This window comes from Pongo pygmaeus, chromosome 5 (genome assembly GCF_028885625.2).
Source record: "Pongo pygmaeus isolate AG05252 chromosome 5, NHGRI_mPonPyg2-v2.0_pri, whole genome shotgun sequence".
Lineage (NCBI taxonomy): Eukaryota > Metazoa > Chordata > Mammalia > Primates > Hominidae > Pongo > Pongo pygmaeus.
Window position 1 is genome coordinate 79,538,784 of NC_072378.2, and position 25,055 is coordinate 79,563,838.

At 34.5% G+C, this 25,055-nt stretch overlaps 1 protein-coding gene across 3 annotated transcripts in view; it reads left to right on the forward strand.

The window, feature by feature from the left end:
- Positions 1-24,586, forward strand: part of TTK (TTK protein kinase) — a 39,663-nt gene extending 15,077 nt beyond the window's left edge. For 2 of the 3 annotated variants that reach the window (XM_054490932.2, XM_054490931.2), the window contains exons 11-22: positions 3,366-3,514; positions 7,424-7,560; positions 8,930-9,056; positions 12,540-12,632; positions 16,055-16,212; positions 16,336-16,487; positions 17,541-17,665; positions 18,972-19,052; positions 20,706-20,882; positions 21,206-21,290; positions 21,615-21,712; positions 23,127-24,586. In XM_054490932.2, coding sequence (XP_054346907.1) covers positions 3,366-3,514; positions 7,424-7,560; positions 8,930-9,056; positions 12,540-12,632; positions 16,055-16,212; positions 16,336-16,487; positions 17,541-17,665; positions 18,972-19,052; positions 20,706-20,882; positions 21,206-21,290; positions 21,615-21,712; positions 23,127-23,207 — 1,463 coding nt within the window. In that variant the 3' untranslated portion in view covers positions 23,208-24,586. The remainder of the gene's footprint in view (positions 1-3,365; positions 3,515-7,423; positions 7,561-8,929; positions 9,057-12,539; positions 12,633-16,054; positions 16,213-16,335; positions 16,488-17,540; positions 17,666-18,971; positions 19,053-20,705; positions 20,883-21,205; positions 21,291-21,614; positions 21,713-23,126) is intronic. The other variant, XM_054490934.2, reaches the window with a different exon arrangement.
- The last annotated feature ends 469 nt before the right edge of the window (positions 24,587-25,055 follow it).

A 25,055-nucleotide genomic window follows, 5' to 3' on the forward strand; every position in this document is an offset into this window, starting at 1 on the left:
GTTAATTACGTATTTTCCTTCTCTATTCTGTTATTACGGCAAATTACATTGACTTTCAAATGTTAAGCAAACTTTGCGTTTAGGAATAAGCCCAATTTGGATATAATTTTTTATCTTTGTCTATCAATTGCTAATATTTTGTTTAGGACTTTTGTATCCATTATAATGAAAGGAATGGAATTGTATATTTGTAGAATGTTAAATATATTGTTGAGGCATTTTTGTTTATAGACCTTTGAGAGAATACATTACAAACTGGCATAAGGTGAAATTTTTATGTTAAACTAGAGGTCTTGTAACTGACTTAAGTCCAGCTGCTTGCTACTCAGAGGCAAAAAAGACAAGAAATGAGGTGTGATGAAAGGAAAGCAATTTTATTAACCAAATGTTAGCAGTTGGAGAATGCCCAGGCTCTTACTTTCAAAAGACTATCCTGTAATTTCTGAAACACGCTTTCCCATAAGATAATTTTTTCTGAATTGGAAATGACCTAGACATCTCATAAGCATCAATTATTTAATTCAAAATAATTTGAAAGTCCACTACAGGCATTTATCTCATTTACATGCCCTGAGCTTTTTCCATTTTTAACAGTTTTTCTAGATTACTTCTGAAAACTGAGATGTTATACAAAGCTAGTCATTATTTAAAGTTGTTTCCCTGTTAACCATTTTTAAAGTCTGAGTAACAGGTAAACAACCTAAGTAAGAACCTTAGAGTTAAATATATTTTGCGATAACTCAGAAGATTGAGCTGTTTTCATTGAACCACCAATCTAAATTAAATTAGTCTTATTTGTCAAAAAAAATCACACAAAGATTAGTCTGTTTTTGACTATGTTTATAGTCTTATAACCTTCATGTCAAACCCTGACATCTTATATATAGACATAGACAAATATAAAACCATTTGGTCAATAAACTCAGACAAAAATGTATGCTGATAATTCTGAAGACATTTTATTTTTATTAATAATTTTAAAATCACTTTTATTTACCAAAGATTCATATGAACTTGAAAAGCATTAGGACTTACTTAATTTGAGTACTCATTTACTTATAAGCCAATTTGGTAGCATGCTAGATTCAACATATACATGTATGTAGATATAAACATGTCTAAACATGTATACATACAGGCACAAAGATCCAATAGCTTTTACCTCAGAATCTAGCCATAAGATAACAATACAAACTCACCACTTTATAAAAGACAGCTGATCCTAATTATTTTTCTGATGAAATTGGAACCTGTTCACATGGCTAAACCTTGTTTGCCCTGATAGGTAATCTAAGGAAAGCTGTCAACCAAAATTTGGGTAAAGAAGTCTCTATGGCAGTTTTGTTTCAAAAACCTCTTTTATCCTTTTTTTTCCCTTTTTTCTTCAGTTTCAAATGAGTTACTAATGATTCTGTTATAACCATAACTGGCTGAACTGTATAAGAAAAATAAAAAAAAATCTCCAAGTGATGTTTAAACAGTGAGTTTTATCTCAACTCAACTAGCTTAATAACAGCACATTCAAAGCAGACAGAAAAGAAAAGAGAAAATAGCTAGCTTTAGAAGACTTTAATTTTGTAGTTGCAGGTTAACCATTTGAGCTCTGAATTTTTCTTACTGTAATTTGCCCATAGTTTTAAAATGTGCAGAAAAACCGGCCGTAATATGTAACCAGCTGGAGTCCCAGATAGTCCAGGAAAGAGCTCACATGCTTTCTCCCCTAACAAAGCTTGACGCAGATACAAGAGATATTCTGGAGTCCAAAAGAGGATGACAAAAATCAGAGGCCAGGTTGTTGGAAACCATTTCTTCCCTAGCGGGGAGAGGAGCAGCCTATCTTGCTGCTTTCTAGTCTTGCTGGGCGGGACGGAGACGGTTTCAAAGCACCCTCGGAGAGGGATAACGCTAAACGGAGACACAAATACAGGCGGATCCAATGCAGATGGAGCATTCCAAACCCATCCCCAAAAAGGGGAGACTGGAGAAAAGTCCTGAGATCTTGTCTCAAACCCAGACAGCACTGCAGAGTGACCTGCATCGGGTCCAGATGGTGAAGAGACCCAAATGGCACCACAGATGACCTATACTAGGTCCAGATAACTAGAAAGCGCAGATGGCTTAAGATGGAGGATTTCCCAGTACACTCTGGTTAATTTATCCAACCGTTGAATTCTGTTGACTTCCCAGATGCCACTTCCCTTTCACTAACTTGACTGTTACAGCAGCTGATGCCACAAAGGGAAGGGAAGGAAAAATCCTTGAGACAAGGGTGGTCTCCCTAGCTGCTGGGAATTCCTTAAGGTCCCAGCTGCAGGGTCAGCTAGCCATGAGCAGCTGGCGTTTGCAAGTGGCCCTTGCCTTGGCCTGGTAGCCTGAGTGGGTGAGCCTTGGCCTGCTCCCACAGCCAATTGCTCCACTTGTTGGAAACCAGGCGTACAGGCTGAGCCCCTCAAAACACACAGTTCCTCACACAGGGCACCACATTTGTAACTGACTCAAGTCCAGCTGTTCACAACACAGAGGCCAAAAACATGAGAAGTGAGATGTGGTGGAAGGAAAGCAGTTTTATTAATCAAATGCTAGCAGCTGGGGACTGGCCAGGCTCATGCCCTCAAAAGACCATTTCAACTTTTTGGGCTGAGTGAAGGGGTTTAAAAAGGAAAAGGTGTGGAAGAGATGCAGGAGTGGTGCAGGTCTGAATGTCTTGTTGTGATAGTTATATTGAGTAATCGCCCATCTGGAGGTATGGTTTGTGTCATCTTGACTTCAGCTGGGTAGTGCTAGGCTAATTGTTTGAAACTCCCCCTATGCAAGAGGAGTCTGCAACTCCATCTCTGCTTGGTTTGTTTCAAAACTGGCCCCTGAAATTTCTAAGCAAGTACATAATTAGATAAGTGAACACTGTTCATGGACATGCCTGGTGGGAAAGGGAGAAACTAAGAGTTTCAAAGTATGCTTCCAGGCTGAAAGCAAAAAGGAAAAAAATTGTTCTAAATTGCATTTTGAGGGTTGGATACTCGGTCTATGAAAAGTGATGAATTAGCTTCTCTATTAGTAAGGCTTTATAACATCTATATGTTTTTAAATTTTTACCTATTTATCGCTAAGGAAGCATTTAAATGTGGCAAGGTCTCTGACAAAGTTCTTAGTAACAATGTAGGAAGATGACTATAGTGCAACTTTGTGAAATTGACTTGCTAAAAGCAAATTGTTAAGTAGTTGGCTTAAAGCTTTTAGTTTCTCTCCCTCCTTGATTGTTTTTAAGAACTAAATACTCATATAGTTTGTAATATGTTCTGTTGTTTAGGCTTAGTTTATTATGATCAAATATTCTTGCTTTTTAATGACAACAAATACAATTTCAGAAACTAAAGAGTATCAAGAACCAGAGGTTCCAGAGAGTAACCAGAAACAGTGGCAATCTAAGAGAAAGTCAGAGTGTATTAACCAGAATCCTGCTGCATCTTCAAATCACTGGCAGATTCCAGAGTTAGCCCGAAAAGTTAATACAGAGGTAACTTTTCCACTAAAGTACAACATTGCTTTTTTGTTCATAATGCATTTCTGAAGGTTGATGATCATATTAAATGTTTTCTTTTATCAAATGTGTATGATATTTAGTAGAATCGTTTATTTAAAGGTTTTTTAAATCATTTGTAAAATGGTGATCAGTAGCAGTCATATGTTCAGTAAGTCAGGCTAAATTATTTCCTGTCTTCGACAGTGTTTCTAGATTGCCGATAGACTGGTGCTATGGGCCAAATCTAGTTCTTAGCCTGATTGTGTAAATAAAGACTTACTGGAACACCGACACGCTCATTCATTTAATGTGTATGGCTGCTTTTGCATTATAAGAGCACAGTTGATTAGTTGTATTAGAGACCACTTGGCCTGCAAAGTTTAAAATGTTTACTATCTGGTCCTTTACAGAAAACTGTATGCTGATCTCTGAACTAGCGTGGTGCTGTCCCAAGCACTTAACAGTTTCCTGTGGTCATACTCATTGATAAAAATAGAAATATATAGCCTAGACAATGTACATGAATTTGTAACATACTGAGTCATCATTCCTGGTGGCTTTTCGGAAGGAATGATCAAGCAGGATACTAAAGAGCTATAGCTGCAGTTCATGGCCATAGTTTCCTTGCCATTTCTTTTCAGTGACTTGTAGTAAATACAGTAAAGGCTTTATTAATTCAGTGGTTCTCAAACATTTGGTCTTTTATACTCTTAATTATCAATGCCCCTAAAGAGCTTTTGTTTATGTTGATTGTATTTATCTCTATTTACTATATCAGGAAGTAAAGCCAAGAAACTTTAAAAATGTTTATTAATTTATTAAAAATAACTGAGGGCTGGGCACGGTGGCTCACGCCTGTAATCCCAGCACTTTGGGAGGCCGAGGCGCACGGATCATGAGGTCAGGAGATCGAGACCATACTGGCTAACACGGTGAAACCGCGTCTCTACTAAAAATACAAAAAATTAGCCGGGCGTGGTGGCAGGCGCCTGTAGTCCCAGCTACTCAGGAGGCTGAGGCAGGAGAATGGTGTGAACCCGGGAGGCGGAGCTTGCAGTGAGCAGATATCATGCCACTGCACTCCAGCCTGGGAGACAGAGCGAGACTCTGTCTCAAAAAAAAAAAAAAAAATGAAATAAAATAACTGATAAACTCATGTGAATATAAATGTACTATTATGAAAAATATGTATTTTCTGAAAATAACTACAGTGAGAAGAGTAGCACTGTTTTAGAGTTTTTACAAATCTAACGGTTGGCTTAACAGAAGACTAGATTCTTATGTCTGCTTTTGCATTCAGTGTATTTCATTATTACATGTCATACAGTCTCTGGAAAACTCCTTATATACTCATGAGAAAATAAAAGTGAGAAAGGTAAATATTGTCATAGTAAGATCTCTTAAGTAGCAGATGTAAATAACAAATGCTAGATGATAAGGATCCTGACAGGTTGAGTCATAGATTGTATCAAACAAGCATCTCCTCTTTTTTTTCTATTTGAAAATTGTACACTAATAGGATTGTAAGGGAACTGAAAACCATATGGATCATTAAAGAAATGCAAAGCAAAACCATAATTAGACACTACTTCACACCCACTAGGATGGCTGTAATTAAAGAGACAATAACAAGTGTTGGCGAGGATGTGGAGAATTTTAGAACCTTCATATGCTGCTAGTGGGAATGTAAAATGGTGCAGTTACTTTGGATAACAGTCTGGGAGTTCTTCAGAAGGTTAAACGTAGCTTTATATGATCCAATAATTCTACTCCTAGGTTTGTAGTTAAGAGAATTGAAAACATACATCCACACAAATATTTGTACATAAATATTCATAGCAGCATTTTCATAATTGCCAAAAAGTGGAAATAACAAAATATCCAACCGATGAATGGATAAAGAAAATGTGGTACATCCATACAATGGAATGTTAATCAACAATAAACAGTAATGGAGTACTAGTACATGTTACAACATAAGTGAACATTTACAACATGCTAAGTGAAAGAAGCTCACCACAAAAGCCCATATATTTTATGATCCCATTTAGATAAAATGGTCAGAATAGGCAAATCCATAGAGGTGGAAAGTAGATTAGTGGTTGCCAGGGGCTGAGAGCAGTGGGGAGTGGGGAGTGATTGCTAATGGGTATGAGTTTTCTTTTTAGAAGAGGAAAATATTCTAAAATTGGATAGTGGTGATGGTTGCACAGCTGTGAACCATTGCGCAACTAAAAACCATTGAATAGTACACATAGAAAGAAAAAGTATAGAATCTAGGCAGTTCTTGTGGATACTGCTTGTCCAGCAGTCCCTTCAAGGGAGGATTGTTTTTGTCTCACATCTCACTTACCATGTGGCTGTGTGCTCTCTGTTCTGTGTCCAGACCATTTCTTCCTCTTTCTTGCAAAAGACCTGCTCTTTTGATACTTCTGACTTACTCTCATCTCTGAATATCCTGGTAACTCCCCATCATTCCTTGAAGATATAAGGCTCTGGATCAACCAGATCCCAACAACTGTCATTGTTTTTGTTGGCTTCTACACCCCTGTATATTACCAGTCCTACAGCTGGCCTTCATTTTTCTAACTTCTTCGTATCTCATGACCATTTCCTTAATTTTACTTTAGCCATCTACTCCTTATATCCTCAATTCTGACCTCCAAAATCGCAAATGCTAACATTCCACTCTATGATCATGATCTTTTTCATTTTCCTTGTTCATTGATCTTATTACAGCAGTTCCTCAGTAATATCTTTACCACTAATTTTAAGATATGTGCGTGCTTGCACGTGAGCACAGACACACGAAGTCTTAAATAAGAGGGAAAATTTATCCTGGAAAAAAATTTCTTGGCCAAGACTGAAATGTAGAAAGTAGGATAGATTTAGTCATTGTAATTCTCAAGTGCGTAATGAGGACCAGTGTGTTGAAATTATAATAGATAAACCAATATAATCCCAATTATCTGCAAATATTTTCTAATAACTAAAGCTGTCCCGAAATTGAAGTGAACCTCTGTAGACTAGTGAGTGCTTAGTTACCAAAAGTATTCAAGCAAAACTTGGTTCTCTATTTAATTGAGATGTGCTACAGCAGGGGTTAGCAAACTTTATATAAAGGGTTAGCAGGCTTTCCAGGCTAGATGGGCTCTGTTGCAGCTTTTCACCTCTGCCATTAGAGCATGAAAATAAAAGCCATAGGCAATATGTAAACAAATTGGCATAGCCATGTTCTAATAAAACTTTGTTTACAAAAATAGGCAGGCAGCAGGCCACATTCAGCCTGAGCCTGTAGGCTGTAATTTGCTGATCTCTGCTGCAGCGGATGTTCCTTCATCATTGTTTGGGGTTTGTACAGGATGAATCCTACAGGTTCTTTTTTTTTTTTTTTTTTTTTTCAACAATGCTTTTGGAAAATGAATTTCTACAGGTTCTGTCTCTTCTTATGGAGGACACAAGATAGGCATTTGTCATTCCACATTTTGCTAAGTAATTAGTATTTGTCTACATTTGAGGAGAAGGGAATAGAGTTTTATTGATTAAAGAAAGGCTGATTTTCAGAAACACAGGGTACTATTTTAGATGATAAGAATTTAATACTTGTTACAATAGCTCTGATGGAAGAGAGTGTTAAATTCTGTTTTAGACAATTTTGTGTGCCTTCCCTGTACTTGCCATCAGTTTGAGCAGAATGTACTAGGCTTAATAATTTGGAGTAAAATAACTACACTAAAAAAATTATTGAAAGTCTAAAATGTATATATATATGCCTATCTCTTTTAGTATGCTTTTGTATATCGTATGTTATTATTTTATTTTAAAAGTTATAATATTTGTAAAAACTAGTGAACAGGCAACTAATTTAAAAACTAAATCATGGTGTTCTTTATTTTGTTTTAGCAGAAACATACCACTTTTGAGCAACCTGTCTTTTCAGTTTCAAAACAGTCACCACCAATATCAGCATCTAAATGGTTTGACCCAAAATCTATTTGTAAGACACCAAGCAGCAATACCTTGGATGATTACATGAGCTGGTAATTACTTTGGCCCCTTGCTTGATTGGCAGGGTGGCATGATAGAATTAACATGGGCTTCTGGGCCAAATAAATCTGGGATTAAATCCTGCTCTTTACTTTCCATCTTCATATTATTTTCTCAGCATCAGTGTTTTCATCTATAAAATGGAAAGGGGGAAGTGGTTGCAATAATGCATATTTTCAAGGATTGTTTTGAATGTAGTTTCTGTCATATCGTAATCTGTACCTACAACCTGTAAATATTCTAAGGATGTAAAACGTCTTGATAATCATGTATTGCCATACAGATATCTCTCTATTGAGAGAGAGATTTTAAAGGTTAGCATTCTTAGAGCAGATAAAGAGTAGATGAATTTTTTCACATAAGTGGTGTTAATTGGAAAGTGATAGCTTCTGAAAGATATTGGTTGTTACAGTTCATGTAGTTCTGGGGGTATTCAAATGTGTAGTACTTGAGTGAATAGGAATGATGGAAGAGTGAAGAAGTTCGATGATGAGTGTGCTGATAGGGAACATAAGGGATACTACAAAAGAAAATGAATGACATTTCAGAGAAAGGAAATAAAGGGATGTGATATATTATAACCATCAACCAGTGGCTATATCTTTAATGTCTTAGGGGATAGCTTAAATCCATGTTGTCTTTTACGTTTCGTTTTCATAATGTAATCCTTGATCTTAATTAGACCTGGTCTTAAAGATTTTATAACCCAGCCTCTTACCTACTTAATATAGTTTTACTGTATATTGCCTCATTTTATTATATGTAGAATATTTTAAAGAATGATTGCTAACTAAAATAGCGATAATAGATATTTCTTGTGATACTAGGTTAATTATTGTTAACAAATATTTGTGGACCTCTTTTGTGCCAAGCATTGTTCTAGGTGTTGAGGATATATTAATAGCAAAAAGGCAAACAAAGCACAAATGTGTACTGGACAGATTTAAGCTCAAAGGCCAAACTCCTGTGATGTAATTGGCTTTCTGATATTTCTAGCAAGCCATTATAGAACATTATTGTTTAAAAAAACACTCAAAGTCTATGACCGGCCACAAGCTGATGTTTGCTAAATTCGTATAAAATAACCCTAACCACTTTGTATTTTAAATGCCATCTTTTTTATCTTACAAACTAAGATTTCATGTCTGCGTACAAATACTTACTTTCAGAAAGAATTCCCCAAAATCAAATATCCGGTGGTGGCATATCTGGAATAAATGTCAGCTATATCATGAAAACTAGCTTGGGTCCTGTTTGATGTAACACTTTTAAGTTTATATCAGCCTAAAATACATGAAACTGAATCAGAATCTTATTTGTTAAATTGTAATGTTTTAAATAAAAAAAAAATATATTTCCTAGTTTTAGAACTCCAGTTGTAAAGAATGACTTTCCACCTGCTTGTCAGTTGTCAACACCTTATGGCCAACCTGCCTGTTTCCAGCAGCAACAGCAGCAAATACTTGCTACTCCACTTCAAAATTTACAGGTTCGATAAGCTTTATATGTGATGGTATATGTTAAGATACAGTCAGTTTTACAGCTTTTATTTTTATAGCATCTAGTTATCAAAAAAGTCTTAAGAACTTGGCCATTCTTATTTCCACTAGACAAAACTTTTCTGATATCCTAATAAGAGTGTGCCTTGTGGCTTTGAGAGGTTCGTTATTGAAGAAGCTTATGAAGCTACTCTTAATAACTAGGCCAAAGGATCCAGTTTGAATAGCTGGATAAAATTTCTCTTATGAATCAAGGTTACCTTTTATTTTTTATATTTATTTATTTATTTATTTATTTATTCATTTATTTATTTATTGAGACAGAGTCTCGCTCTATTGCCCAAGCTGGAGTGCAGTGGCGCGATCTCGGCTCACTACAACCTCTGCTTCCCAGGTTCAAGCGATTCTCGTGCCTTAGCCTCCCGAGTAGCTGAGATTACAGGCACGTACCACCACACCTGGCTAATTTTTGTATTTTTACTAGAGACAGGGTTTCACCATGTTGCTTGGGCTGGTCTCAAACTCCTGGCCTCAAGCCATCCGCCCGCCTCAGCCTCCCAAAGTTCTGGGATTACAGGCATGAGCCACTGCGCCTGGCCAACGTTACTTTTTGTTGTATTTTGTCAGCTGCTAGTGAGCAGCTTCATTTTGTTAGTTAGTATGCAATTCATTTGGAAATGTAAATTTTCAAAAATATCAGAATAGCAATATGAGGTACTGCTAGAATGTGTTATACTAATAACTAAGAGGAAAGATTTTTTGCTGATGAGGCAAAAGTTGGTTTCTAGTAACTGTCCTAGAGGCAGCTTAATACTGGTAGAAAACATGGGCCTTGGAGACACTGGGCATGAATCTTGGCCTCATTACTTACCGTCTGTGTGATCTTTTGCAAGTTACCTAAATTTTCTGTGCCCATTTTATCATCTATAAAATTAATAAAGCTAATTACCTCCTACGATGGTTGTGAAGATTAAATTAGTTAATATATATGTAACTCCTAATACAGAGCATGACACTTAGTAAATCAGAAATGTTAGCAGCAGTTGTTATTTAAATAAAACAATAAAAAACCCATGAGTAATTAACTATAAAAATCAGCTGATAAAAAAATTAGTTGACAGAATAAGAACAGTTGTTGTCAGGGAAGGGAGAAGGAGGAATGGGGAGTTACTGTTTAATGGGTATAGAGTTTCAGTGGTATTTGCACCACTGTCCATCAACAGAACTTTTTCATCATCACATACTGAATGTACTGAATGCCACTGAATTGTACCTAAAAATGGTTAAAGTGGTAAATTTTGCGTTATGTATAATTTGCACAATTTGAAAGAATAATGGACAAAACAATGAGCTGACAGTAGATACTAACTGGAAAGAGGTGATAGATACTAACTGGAAAGAGGTAATAGATACTAACTGGAAAGAGGATTGAAACAATATAATAAATTACAAAGGAAAAAGAAAAATGATCAAGTTTATTCATGCATTGATTCAAAACACATTTATTTAGCTATTACTGGTATCAGGCCCTGTTTGAGTTGCAATCCAGAAGACGAGTTGCAGATGACAAGTGAAGGGGCTTGGTGGAGCCTTCTAGAAGAGGCCAGTGTCAGAAGAGAACTGAAATGAGGCCACAGTGTGGCTAGAGCTCAGGAAGGGGAAGGAGTGAGGCCCAAGGCTTGCTGGGCCCTTAAGTTTTACCCTGAGAGGGTGGGAAGCTTTGGAAGAGGTTGAAGCAGGGAAGTGAAATGATCCAATTTGCATTTTGGAAACTCTAACCACAGTGAGGAGGGCATACTAAGGGGGCTGTGGGAAGTCCTGTGGAGGAAACCAGAGTTCACATTAGTATTGAATCAGAAATAAGAATTATTTTATTCTAAAAACTGTCAGCAGCCATGGAGAAAGGACATTGATCTGCCTTCTTCCCTTGGCAATGTTCACAGTTTTAAATATGAAAGGAAGAAGAGAGAGGAGGCACAAAAGGAAGGAGTGGGGAAACCTTGATGAAATTACAACACATACATGTTTAGAAGCCCAATACTTTGTTACAGGAAATATATATAGACAATGTATCTCAATCCTAGAGGTGAAAAAATTAGAATACTTATCTTTTTATTTAAATAGGAGATTACATGAGAGATTCTACCATTTGGAACCTAAAGCAGGCCTTAGTTAAATTGAGGTTTATTCAGACCTTGTTTAACTTGGTTAATCAGCTAATCAGGAGCTCCTACACCTTCTTTATCAGCTCAGAATAAGTCCTCTCAGCACTCCATCTGTTCAAAGCATTTATAGGTACACAGAGAGATCCTCCAATATAAGGGAGGGAATGATGGGGCTGGTTGTTTAGTACATCAACTGAAAGTTTGCTGGGGAAGACACTGAGGTTCTGAAAAATTAAGTGACTTGTTGAACATCACTCAGGACAAAGTTGGGGGCTGTATTAATGAGTTCTCACACTGCTGTAAAGAAAAGAGGTTGAATTGGCTAATGGTTCCACAGGCTGTACAGTAGGCATGATGCTTGCAATCTGCTTGGCTTCTGGGGAGGCCTCAGGAAACTTTCAATCATGGCAGAAGGTGAAAGCGAGCAAATGTCACATGGCTGGAGCGGGAGGGAGAGAGAGAGTTGGGGGCAGATGCCACATACTTTTAAATGACCAGATCTCTTGAGAACTCTCAGAGAAGCACTGAAGGGGAAATCTACCCCCATGATTCAGTCACCTCTCACCAGGCCCTGCCTCTAACATTGGGAATTACAATTTCACATGAAATTTGACAGATCCAAACCATATCAGGGACATTGCTGAAATTTGCGTTTGTCTCATTGACTTTGGAGCTCTTAGCACCTTAGCACATTGCTTCCTTTATAATATAACGCTAAATGAGAAAGAAGAATACAGATATAGCCGGATGGTAGTGGCATGCCTGTAATCCCAGCTACTCGGGAGGCTGAGGAGAAGAATCGCTTGAGCCTGGGAGGCAGAGGGTGCGGTGAGCCGAGATCATGCCACTGCAGTCCAGTCTGGGAGGCAGAGTGAGACCCTGTGTCAAAAAAAAAAAAAAAAAAAAGAATGAAGATATAATTATGTGTGTGTATATGTACATATGTAAGTAAAGAGGTATAAGGAAAAAGAATAGAAAAGAAAAATGAAAAATATAATTTTATATTTTATTTTTATATATATTTTTAAGCTTATAAGTTTGCAGATTGCATATTAAGTGGTTTTTTTCTCCTTAAATTTTCTTTTTAAGTCAAAACCAGTTAAAGGGGGAGACCTTGAAAGTTTGTCTACATTATTTTCTAAGGTTTTTTTTCTTTGATTAAGTAGAGCAAGTCCTTTTAAAGATATGGTAACATTTCTAATTAAGATTTAAGATAATTTCAAAATGGGGAGCAGTTGACTGTACCAAATGTAAGCTAGTTTCTTAGGCATATTGATTAACTTTTATTTATATATTTTGTTTATTTAGGTTTTAGCATCCTCTTCAGCAAATGAATGCATTTCGGTTAAAGGAAGAATTTATTCCATATTAAAGCAGATAGGAAGTGGAGGTTCAAGCAAGGTAAGTATCTTAAAATATTTAAGAAATAAATAAAAATATTTTAAACTTTCTATTTTTTTGTCTTTTTACCTGTGAGGGCTGCTTTTCCTTAACTTCTAGGGGCAATGTTGCCCTTGAGCCAAAAAGCCATCTTAACACCTGCCTTTCTCTTCCCACTGCCCCTCACACATGACATATCCTCTTTAGATCTCTTATTCCCAGTCTCCTGCCTTTCCTTTCAATGTCCTGTGCTTCTAAACTTCTTCTTTAATAGAAAAAACATTGACATGGGGTAGCGAATGACCACTATGTATTATCACAAAAGAATCAGAAATTTCTGAGTCAGAATGTGATGTAAATTGCTAATATGTTTAGAATCATTCAGCAAGGATTTTTACTAATGGATTTTGTTTTCTTTTGAGTTATTCATTTCAGAAACAGAATTCAGTAACAAATGAATTTCTGGAATTAGATTATTTTCTAAATTTACCTGAGTTCTAAATTTATATTGTTTTACATCTCTGGATAGAAGGCATCTTAAACATTATCTAAATTTACCAACTTTAATTGTCATTCAATTAAATCTACTTCCATTAGATTTTTGCCTTCATCACTCACCAGAATAACTGTAATAAAGACCACTAATGACCTCCATTTTTTTGCCAAATCTAATTCTTAGCTTAGATTTTGGATTACTTAGCATTTGGGACAACTGATTTTTTTTTTCTCAGTGAACCTTTTTTCCACACTTGGTTTGTGTTTTTCTCTTCTCAAACTGTCCATACCCATTGTCTTCCTCATGTTCCTAATCTCAGTGAAGCAGTGCTCTGGGCTTAGTCCTCAACCCTCTTTCATCTTTTTCTTAAACTCATTCGTTGGTGTTCTCTTTCAGTCTTGTGGTTTCAAATACCATGTATATGCTGACAATTCCCAAACTTGTATTTCCAGCTCATACCTCTCCTTTGAATTCCAGACTTGTATATTCAACGTTGCTTCTTAGTGTCTACTAGGCATTTAAAACAATATGTCCAAACACAACTCTTGCTCCATAGCTTTTCCCATTTGAGTAAATGGCAGCTTTGTTCTTCCAATTGATTGACCAAAAAATTGGTGCCTATTACTCTCATACACACATCTAGCCAATCAGCAAATCTTGTTAGTTTTACTTCAGAGTATCTCCAGAATCTATTTCTCACATCTCCAGCATTATTATTTTGGTTAAGGCAACTTTTGTATTTTCACCTAAATTACTTTAATAGCCTCCTAAAGGAATTCATTTACTCAGTCCTTGCCCTCCTGGTCTATTTTTTTAAATTGTATATTGACAAATTATAGTTGTATATTTTTATGGGGTACAAGGTGGTATTAGCTTTTTTAATACAATATGAAATGATTAAGCTAATTAACATCTATTGCCTCAATTTTTTGTGTGTAATGAGAACATTAGCAATTGACTCTCTGCAATATTGAAATGTATAATATCCAATTATTATTTTCAGCATGCTATGCTAATCATCTAAAAAAAATCAAACTTGTTTCTCCTATTTGAGGCTTTGTATCCCTTCACCAACATCTCCCCATTTCCCTCAACCTCCAGCCTTTGGTAACCACCATTGTCAAAGGTGGTATGAGCTCTGCTCTATGAGTTTAATTTTTAGATTTCACATACAAGTGAGAACATGAGGTATTTGTCTTTCTGTATTTAGCTTATTTCAATTCCTCCTGGCTTATTTTAACATGACATCCTATTTTCCTTTAGATATCCTCATGTGTCTTCTGAGTTAGGCCTTCCTTGCCCACACTGTAAAACTTCAACTCCCACCTTTCAATCACCAGTGTTCTCCATTCCCCCCCGGTTTGTTTCTCTCTGTATCTTACCTTCTAACATGTTCTGTAATTTACTTATTTGGTTTGTTGTTTGTTTCCCCCTGCACTTGAATGTGAGCTCCATGAAGATAGGGATGTTTTTCTGATTTGCTCAGTGATATTAGCCCCTGCATCCAGAACAGTACCTAGAACAGATAGGGGTTGAATTTATTAGTTGAATTGAGTAAACTGTCTGTCCTCAGCTCTTTTGCTATTATAAGTTGTTAAGGATGACACATTAAACAAACATTGTTGGACTCATTTTAAGTTTTACTGTAATTTCCTAATCCCACTAACAATAATTAGATTTGCATAAGGCCGTCTTATTAACTTAGTAAAAATAAGGTATGTGCATTACCATGTGTATCAACTCTTCAATAAATATTGGTTTCATTGTACATTTCCTTTTATCAATCTATTTGAATTACCTAATTTAATTGCTTTCATAGAAATTACTTGGTTAATATTTATTATTTATTTGTTATTTGGCTATATTTTAGTAGTATCAAGGTATTGAGACTTAATAGAGGTATTTATTTAGTTGTGTGTTTTCAGAGAATGTGGAGTAGTCTTAATGGCATTTTAACATTTTTTTCCTTGAAGTATAATGAAGGTGTAAGCTTACTTAAGTCAAGGGCCAAGTGATAAAGCAATGGCTGGCCCATATTTTCTGAATTCAATTAAATTATCATTTAAGTTAATTATGATAGAGTTGAAAAAAATCAAACGCCTCAAAGAAAGTAACATGCTTTATGAAACTAATACCATTTATGCTTTGCCTGTTTCAGAGTTTAGGCAGTGACCAACTTTTAAGGAGGCTATTGAGAGTATCTAGAACAGTCATGGGGTAATGAGAATGGTGAAGACACTGGTAACTTCCCATAAAACTAACAAATCATAACTCTGACACTATCTCTATGAAATTGAAATAAGGCTTACCTAAACCAGATTGCAAGAGTTTTGCCAGAACAGAGACAGTGGGGGCAATAATAAACTCATTCATGCAAAAATTGCTAAATCTAGGCATAATAGAGAAAACAACATCTGTGAATTGAATTGACTCTGTATCATAGCCGTTAGTCATCCTTAACTTTTTTATTTTTCCTTGAGACAGTGTCTTACTATTTTGCCGAGGCTGGACTCAAACTCCTGGGCTCAAGCAATTGTCCCACCTCAGCCTTCTGAGTAGTTGGGATTAAAGGAGCCAACTACTGCACCAGGATTGTCCTTAACATTTTGGAATGTCTTTTTCTTTATGCAGTTTCCCTGTTTAGGGCATCCAACAGATTGTTATATATATGAAGTTTAAACTTTTCTTACTTGTTGATATAGAAACTTTAGATTTATACCTTTAAATTATTGAATGCCCATCATCATAGGTCGTTGGGAATGGACTGTTACTCTGCTATCAGAATTATTTTTCTTCCTTCTACACTCAAAATAGGCCCAGAAACTTAATTGTTCATGTCAGTATTTCCTTTAGAATTTTCTCAACCTAAAATTCTAATAAATTTAGAATCATTGTGTGATAGTGTATAAATAGTATATTCTAAGCTTCTCTTTGTTCTACTCTGTAGGTATTTCAGGTGTTGAATGAAAAGAAACAGATATATGCTATAAAATATGTGAACTTAGAAGAAGCAGATAACCAAACTCTTGATAGTTACCGGAACGAAATAGCTTATTTGAATAAACTACAGCAACACAGTGATAAGATCATCCGACTTTATGATTAGTAAGAATTCTTTTTAAATTTAAAAAGAAAACTTTTTGCCATAATTCTTCAGGTAAATATTTAGTAAACTTTAATATAACCTAGCCATTTATTGTTTTGTTGCTTTTATTTCTTTAATTGCAGTGAAATCACGGACCAGTACATCTACATGGTAATGGAGTGTGGAAATATTGATCTTAATAGTTGGCTTAAAAAGAAAAAATCCATTGATCCATGGGAACGCAAGAGTTACTGGAAAAATATGTTAGAGGCGGTTCACACAATCCATCAACATGGTATTTAACAGTTTTTTTATATTTGTAAGGTTAAAATATTTGTTAATAGTGTCATCTTAGAGAAATATACCTATAATTTTAAGGCATTGGTTATTGGTATCTTTAACGAGATGAACTAAATAATTAGAAGTTTATTTAAAGATAAAGGAATAAAACCATTTCTTAAAACACTGTTAACCCAAAGGATATAGGACATGAACTCAAGTTCCCACATCTGTAATACAAAATGTATTTTTCTCAGTATTAACGTAGTCTGTCATCCTTATCTCCAAATACTTGGATTATAGCAGATCTAAGACTTTGGGGTTCAGGCATCCTAAAAATATGAGATGTTTACTTTACTCATTCTCCTAATCATTTTGTATTGTATGCCCTGTGTGAGAAGTTGGTTTTTTTGTTTGTTTGTTTTTTACTGTTAGGCCTACCTTCTGGGTTGGTTTTTACTTGTCCTTGGTTCTTTTTAGGGTTTTTCTTTGCCTTTACCTTATCCTATATACTTTTTTGTTCTTAATAACTGTTATCCTAGTTAATTGTAATTTATCTCCTCCTTATATCTCTCTCTATATATAAGTTAAAAGATAATTCACCAGTGATCAAGATCAGGGCTATAGGGGTGGAGATGTCAGGAGCATTAGGGTCTTACTGTCTGGCAGTATAATTTATGATGCTCTCTAGTGGGCAGTGAATCACAGTGGTTAAGAGGATAGATTCTGAAGCCAGACTGTCTGGCTTCAACTCTAACTGTCACTTAGGCTGTGTGACCTTGTACAAGTTACTTAAACTCTCATTGCCTTAGCTTCCTTGCCTTATAGTGGGGATGATGATAATACTTCAGCATTGTTGTGAAGATTAAATAATGCAGTACTGTATAAACAATGAACTTAGAACAGTGCCTGGCACATAACAAGTGCTATGTAAATGTTTGCAGAATATATAAAAAAAAATTATTGAATTGGATTCACTAATTGAAGGAATAAATACAGCTTGACCTGTAGACTTGGTCCTTAGAATGTTTTGCATTGTTTAATATTACAGTGGATTTTTATTTTAAAGGCATTGTTCACAGTGATCTTAAACCAGCTAACTTTCTGATAGTTGATGGAATGCTAAAGCTAATTGATTTTGGGATTGCAAACCAAATGCAACCAGATACAACAAGTATTGTTAAAGATTCTCAGGTAAGACTTTAATGTTGGTTCTCTCACAGTAGAGTTCAATTCTTTTACCTGTGAAGTATTATATTGCAAATGGGTGTTATATTTTTAATCACCTCATTCTTCAAGGGATTTGAAGTCTTTTAATAAGAATAGATTTAAAAATATAAACCATGATCATTATAATTTAGAATAGAAAGTCAAGATCAAATAGTAATATCTCCAGCAATTGTGAATGGTTTTCCTATAACTGAAGTAGAGAAACAGTAATACCTTCCTTGGAAATCACTTGGTCATGATCAAAAATTGACCTGAAAATTTGGCTCAGAGTTTCCTTGTAGCAAAGAGGGAGTTGCAGTTATATGTTTTTCATTGTCTATGAGGTAAGATTATTTTTATTCTTCTAGAGAAGCAGACCTTTTCCTGTCACTGAAATCGGAAAAAAAATTCTTAAGTGGGCCTTCATATTGTAAATGCCATAAGTATTATAAGCAACATTTTTATAATAGATATTGCAACAGCAAACTTAATGAAGTTGTTCTATAAAAACTAAAGCAATGGCACCAAAGTATATCTAAAAGATATTCTTGCTTGGAGCCAAGATGATATGTTCCATGTTTACAGATTTTTGATGTGAGTCCACCTTAATCCCAGGAGTAAAATAGACTTTGTTAGGAGGAATGATGGACAACATGCCCTTTTTGACAGTCATGTCTCTTTGTATCAAAAGTATGGCAGATCAATGAGTTGTAAATCAGCTTGACAGTATCTTCCATGTCAAGGCCCTAAAGTAGATATATTCTGTGTTTAAAGCAAACCTTTTATTTTAGAAGAAAATGAGTTCACTGTAAGGTTGGCATATCCTACTGTAGAAACTCAGAGGACTACTGTGAGACAAAGCTAGATGGTATTTTTGTTTATATATTGGTTGGCTTATTTAAAAAATATATTTTTTTAAAGTTGAGTGTGTTACAACAAGAAACGAATGGTAAGTCCCTCAATGGCCTCAAAGTTTATGGCCATTAATAGGATTTTAGCCTGGAGAGTTTTTAGGGCAGACTTTACTAGTTGCCCAGTATACTCATAGAAAAAGCACAGCATTCTGAAAGGAGTCACTTTGCTGATTATGAACACAACTCATTTTGCTGCAGTTGTGAAGAAATTTGATATATATATCTTAACGTTGTCAGCAGTTATTTGAAATTTGCAAGGATATCATTGAAATTTATAATTACCCAGGTTTCCAAGGATCTGGCATTTGTATTTTTAAGAATCTAAAGCAGAATGAAATATTTTCATTGATTTGTGTTTTCTCTGACTTGGCATATAGGTTGGCACAGTTAATTATATGCCACCAGAAGCAATCAAAGATATGTCTTCCTCCAGAGAGAATGGGAAATCTAAATCAAAGGTACTGAAAAGATTATTTACATCACAATTATCTGGCAACAGTAGGGAATGCACTATTTTCTGAATAAACTTACCAGATAACAATTTCTTTAAGTTCTAAAACTTTTTAGGCCATTACAGAGACATTGCTGGTTTTTTTCGTTTCCAATTCTTATTATTTTTCACCACTTATTAGTTTGTGAATTCTACATTTCCAAGTACAGCTGGAGAATGTAATTGTTTTCTGGCCCGTCACTGGCTACTTTTCCACTGACTTTATCTCACTACCTCGATGAGTTTGTGTTAGCCTCATGGGTGCCCTTTGTCCGGGGCTCCTTTTGCCTACTGTGATGCCTTGGGCTCCCAGGCTAACCCTTCTTTCTCTACATCAGTGTAACCAAGTGGGTGCAAGCACACATTGTCCCAGGGACCTGGATTCATTCAAGCCATAGATCTGCCTCTTCATTGACAACTGTCTTTGGCCAAGTGACTTGCGTAGTTTCCCTGTCTCTAAATTGTGCCTATAGACAGTGCCTATTGTAAAATAAATTGAGGATTAAATGGGAAAGAATAAATAAAGTATTTAGTACATTTATCCAGCTCAGAATCATTGCTTGATAAATGTGTTTTTATTTACTAAATTATATTTTCCTCCTTAGAAAATCTGGTTTTTAAGTGTTTTTCAAATAACTGGCATACAATTTTGCCCCATGTTTTCATAAAATTCTTTTTATATTTGTTTAGCCTCCACTCTTCTAAAACTTAAATTTCTTGTGTTTTTATTAGACTTTCTGTGGTTTTGTTCTTCTTAAATAAGCAGTTCCTGACTTCATTTATCAATTCTATCTTCATTTGCTTTACAACTTGAGTACTTATGATAACCAGAAACTTTTCTCTATGATTAACCATATTTATGGTTTATCATTTAATGCCCATGACAATGTAGTTTTATAATTTCTATATCAGAGGTGAGGAAACAGACACATAGCATTACCGGTTAGTAACACATCTTCAAGATATGTTAAAGGTAATATTAATTTCATATAACTAATTATTTACTTGAAATAGCTGAAATGATTGGAATTGTGTAATTGGCTTAGATATAACTATTCTATTTAAAAGAATTGCTAACTGAATTAGTTTTTTACTTTGAAGATGTTTTAGAGCTTGTAAATACTTGAGGATTTTGGACACAAGCTCAGCATAGTTCTATAGTATATGCACTTGGGTTTAAAGTTGTATTGCTTATTTATTATTTCCAATGGTCTTGTCTGAAGGGTTGCATAATTTAAGCAACCTTTGAAACTGTATACATACTTTGTACTTATATAAAAATTTATTATAATCCAGTAATTCTGGGAAAACAAGTAAACTTAAAACTTACATTTTTTAGTTTTATATTTTTACAAGTTGGGAAGAATTTAATATTTTGTCTTAATTGCAATATTTTAACTATGAGGTTATAGAAAGATTTAAAGTAAAGCTCATATCTTCTGATGGAATAACCAACTGAAATGAAAACTAGAAAACGATGTTTTGTCATGTTAACATAATGTAGTACACATTCATTGAGATTTAATTATGATTTTAAATATGTATATTTAATATATATGTTTTTTCATTTTATATGAAAATAACGGCAACTTTTTTGTGTGTTTGTTTGTTTTTTTCTTAGATAAGCCCCAAAAGTGATGTTTGGTCCTTAGGATGTATTTTGTACTATATGACTTACGGGAAAACACCATTTCAGCAGATAATTAATCAGATTTCTAAATTGCATGCCATAATTGATCCTAATCATGAAATTGAATTTCCCGATATTCCAGAGAAAGATCTTCAAGATGTGTTAAAGGTAATATTAATTTCATGTAACTAATTATTTACTTAAAAGAAATAGTTGAAATAATTGGAATTATGTAACTGGCTTAGATATAACTGTTCTATTCAAAAGAATTGCTAACTGAATTAGTTTTTTTACTTTGAAGATGTTTTAAAGCTTGTAAATACTTGGGGATTTTGCAGAAGTGCCTTGGGAGAAATAATCTTGTCGTCATACTTGAGTGGGATATCTAAAAAGCAACTTTTATAATATAATGTAATCTGGAAAAATACTTTATCAGTATCATATATGAAAACCTGCTTTGTTTTTCTTTTAAAATATCTTTGTTTTAATAGTGTTGTTTAAAAAGGGACCCAAAACAGAGGATATCCATTCCTGAGCTCCTGGCTCATCCATATGTTCAAATTCAAACTCATCCAGGTACTACTTCTTTAAAAATTTGTTTATTGCTAGATTGGTAGTATAAACAGTCTGTTACTTATTAATATAACAAAGACAGAATCTAAATTGGCTACCGTTTGTCAGCCTGCCTTTTTCCTTAAGGAAGTTCCATTATTATAAATAGTTAAGTAAATAAACTTTTTTTTCTTTGCTTCTGGTATTTATTTTTACTTATTCCAGATAACGGGTTATAATCAGTGATAAATTACAAGAATATCACTTGTGCTTTTAAACAAAATGTGTATTTACAATGGACTTATATTTTTCTTATTGGTGCTAGTGTATTATTGATTTATTTTATAGGTAACCAAATGGCCAAGGGAACCACTGAAGAAATGAAATATGTTCTGGGCCAACTTGTTGGTCTGAATTCTCCTAACTCCATTTTGAAAGCTGCTAAAGTAAGTATGTCTATTCTTTACATTAGTTTTTACTGTTTTATATAGTGAATTCGACATTTAAGGAAACAGGTAGTCTGAAGAAAAGTTGGTCCAGTCATCAGATCAGTTATGAAACATGTTTCTACATTGAGATACTTAACATGTGCATTTTGACAAATATGGATTTACTTGATTTATATTCTTCTTCTGCATACAGTACAGTTCAAAGTAGATCATCACATAAGGTGCATTCAAAAGATTGCTGTCAGGTCTCAACTGGAATACATTTAATATAGGAATATAATGTGTCTTTTAATTCAGCACCATTATTAACACAGCTTTTGAATTCATTCCTTTTAGCCAGTTTTTTCCTTAGAGACATTACATGTAATGGCTTTTTTGAAGCTGTACACAGCAGTCAACACAATTCTCAAAGCATAAGTCTCAAGCTTTTTAGCTTCCCAATGTCCATTTATATCTATACCATGATTTTTCAAACACCTAGTTGTTTCTAGAACCCTGTGAATGCTTATTGACCAACTTGTTTAGCCAACAAGCAGTTACTAATTATATATTTCAGTTACAACATTATCATAAAATTATGGGAACCTAAACTATCAATACTCGTAGCTCTCTGGATATATATAAAGTCCATCTAAGTTGCCAAGAACTTGAATACATTTCTGAAGGAATTTACTGTACATTCACTATATTTGCATTTATATGATATGAGGTACTTGTTTTCTTAAATTTTCTCAAATGCTAATGGCTAAATCAATGGATTTAGTAATTAAAAGTGGACCAAATTTGTTTTGTAATTGCTCTGTATTTTGTATCTCCATGTTTTAAATTTATACTAATATATTGTTCAAAGCCTCTTATAGCTGTAGTTGAGGTGGATTATTTTTATAACTGAAGTTGTATGTTCCTTGAGGGCAAAGATGTCTGCCATCTTCATAAGTTAGATGTTAGCTGAGTCTTAAATCATTTTCAAATACATGGATTTTAATATATATCTAATTATTATATTTATATAATTTGTAATGTCTTCTATTTATTAGCTTATTATCATCTGAGAATATAAAGTTTCCTAATAAATATATTTTGTATAGGAATTTACCTAAGACTGGCTTTATTTAAGAAAAAGTAAAGAGATAAAGAAGGCCTTGAAGGCTCATATGTATGTTTATTAGTAGCTCTGTTGTATTTCTTTCATAGAAAGATTGAGTTATATCTCATGATAGGTAATGCTTAAGGCCAAGCTTGGTGTTTAAAATTCTTTATTATCTCTAATAGTTTATAAAATAATTTCCCAACTGTAAGAACAAGAGAGAAATAAATGTATTATATTTAGAATACATCAAAATACATCTACTAATGTGACAGTACATTGAACTAAAAAATTACAAAACAGATTTGTGTTTTTTAATTTCAGACTTTATATGAACACTATAGTGGTGGTGAAAGTCATAATTCATCATCCAAGACTTTTGAAAAAAAAAGGGAAAAAAAATGATTTGCAGTTACTCATAATGTCAAATACCACCTATAAAATATATTGGACTGTTATACTCTTGAATCCCTGTGGAAATCTACATTTGAAGACAACATCACTCTGAAGTGTTATCAACAAAAAAAATTCAGTAGATTATCTTTAAAAGAAAACTGTAAAAATAGCAACCACTTGTGGCACTGTATATATTGTAGACTCGTTTTCTCTGTTTTATGCTCTTGTGTAATCTACTTGACATCATTTCACTCTTGGAATAGTGGGTGGATAGCAAATATATTCTAAAAAACTTTGTAAATAAAGTTTTGTGGCATAAAATGACACTAACATTTCAAAGTTGTAAGGTGGTTTTCTTTAAGCAAATGTATTGTTGGCATGACAGCAGAATTCTTAATTAGTTAAAAGTAGATTAGGGAAGATGTGAGACTAGACCTTAGTAAATGAACTTTGAAAAACAAATCCTGAAGGGTTTGAATTCCAAAATAGACTTCCTAATTATTTCTGGCACCGATAACAGTCTATAATTTTAGGACTGAACTTGGCTCTTTCAGATATTCTTCATGACGTCTGTTGTTTTTGATATTTAGAATATCATGCTGGATTCTGTGTTGTAAGCTGTATAGGGCATGCCCTCACTCTATGACTTGCTAGGTAACGGATAATTGTAAATGTGGCCCCAGAGTCTCTTGACTGAATCTGATAGCTTAAAGTATCCTCACATAGCATCCTTTTCTCAATTTTTAAAGATTTTAAGAGATTTTATTTTTTATAGCAGTTTTAAGTTCACAGCAAAATTGACCAGAATGTACAGAGTTCCCATGTATCCTCTCCCCACCCCACGCCCACACATGTATAACTTCCCTTGCTATCAGCATCCACCATATCAACATTCCACACCACAGTGGTACATTTATCACAGTCTGTAAACCTACCTTAACATATTATCACCCAAAGTCCATAGTTTATATTGGGGTTCACTCTTGGTATTGTATTTTCTTTAGGTTTTGACAAATATATAATGACATTTATCTACCATTGTAACATGATACAGAATAGTTTCATTGTCTTGAAAGTCCTCTGTTCTTTGTCCCTTCATCCTTCCCTCTACCCTAATGCCTGGGAACCACTGATCTTTTTACTATCTCTGTAGTTTTACTTTTCCAGAATGTGACTGTCATGTAAGTGGAATCATACAGTCTATAGCCTCTTCAGATTGGCTTCTTTCACTTAGTAACATGTCTTTTTATGGCTTGCTAGCCTATTTCTTTTTATCACTAGTTAATATTCTATTGTCTGGATGTTCCATAGTTTATCTCTTTATCTGCTGAAAGATACCGTGGTTGCTTCCAAATTTGGGGAATTGTGAATAAAGTTGCTATGTGCAAGTTTTTGTCTGGACCTAATTTTTTAGCTCTTTTGGCTAAATACTCCTTTGGGACCAAGGAATTTGACTGCTAAATTCTATGTAAGAGTGTTTAGTTGTGTAAGAAAGCACCAAACTGTCTTCCAAAGTGGTTGTAGTGTTTTGCATTTTCACCAGCAACGTTTCAGAGTTCCTGTGGCTCCATATCCTTTCCAGCATTTGATATCTGTGTTTTGGATATGGGGCATTCTAATGGGTTGGTAGGGGTATCTCATTTTAATTTGCATTTCCCTAATGACATGATGTCGAGCATCTCATTTTTATATGCTCATTTGCATCTGTATATCTTCTTTTGCCCATTTTTAAATTGGTTCATTTTCTTATTAAGGTTTAAGAGTTTTGTATATTTTGAATAACAGTCCTTTATCAGATGTCTTTTGCACATATTTTCTCCCACTTGTGGCATTTCTTCTCATTCTCTTCATTCCCAA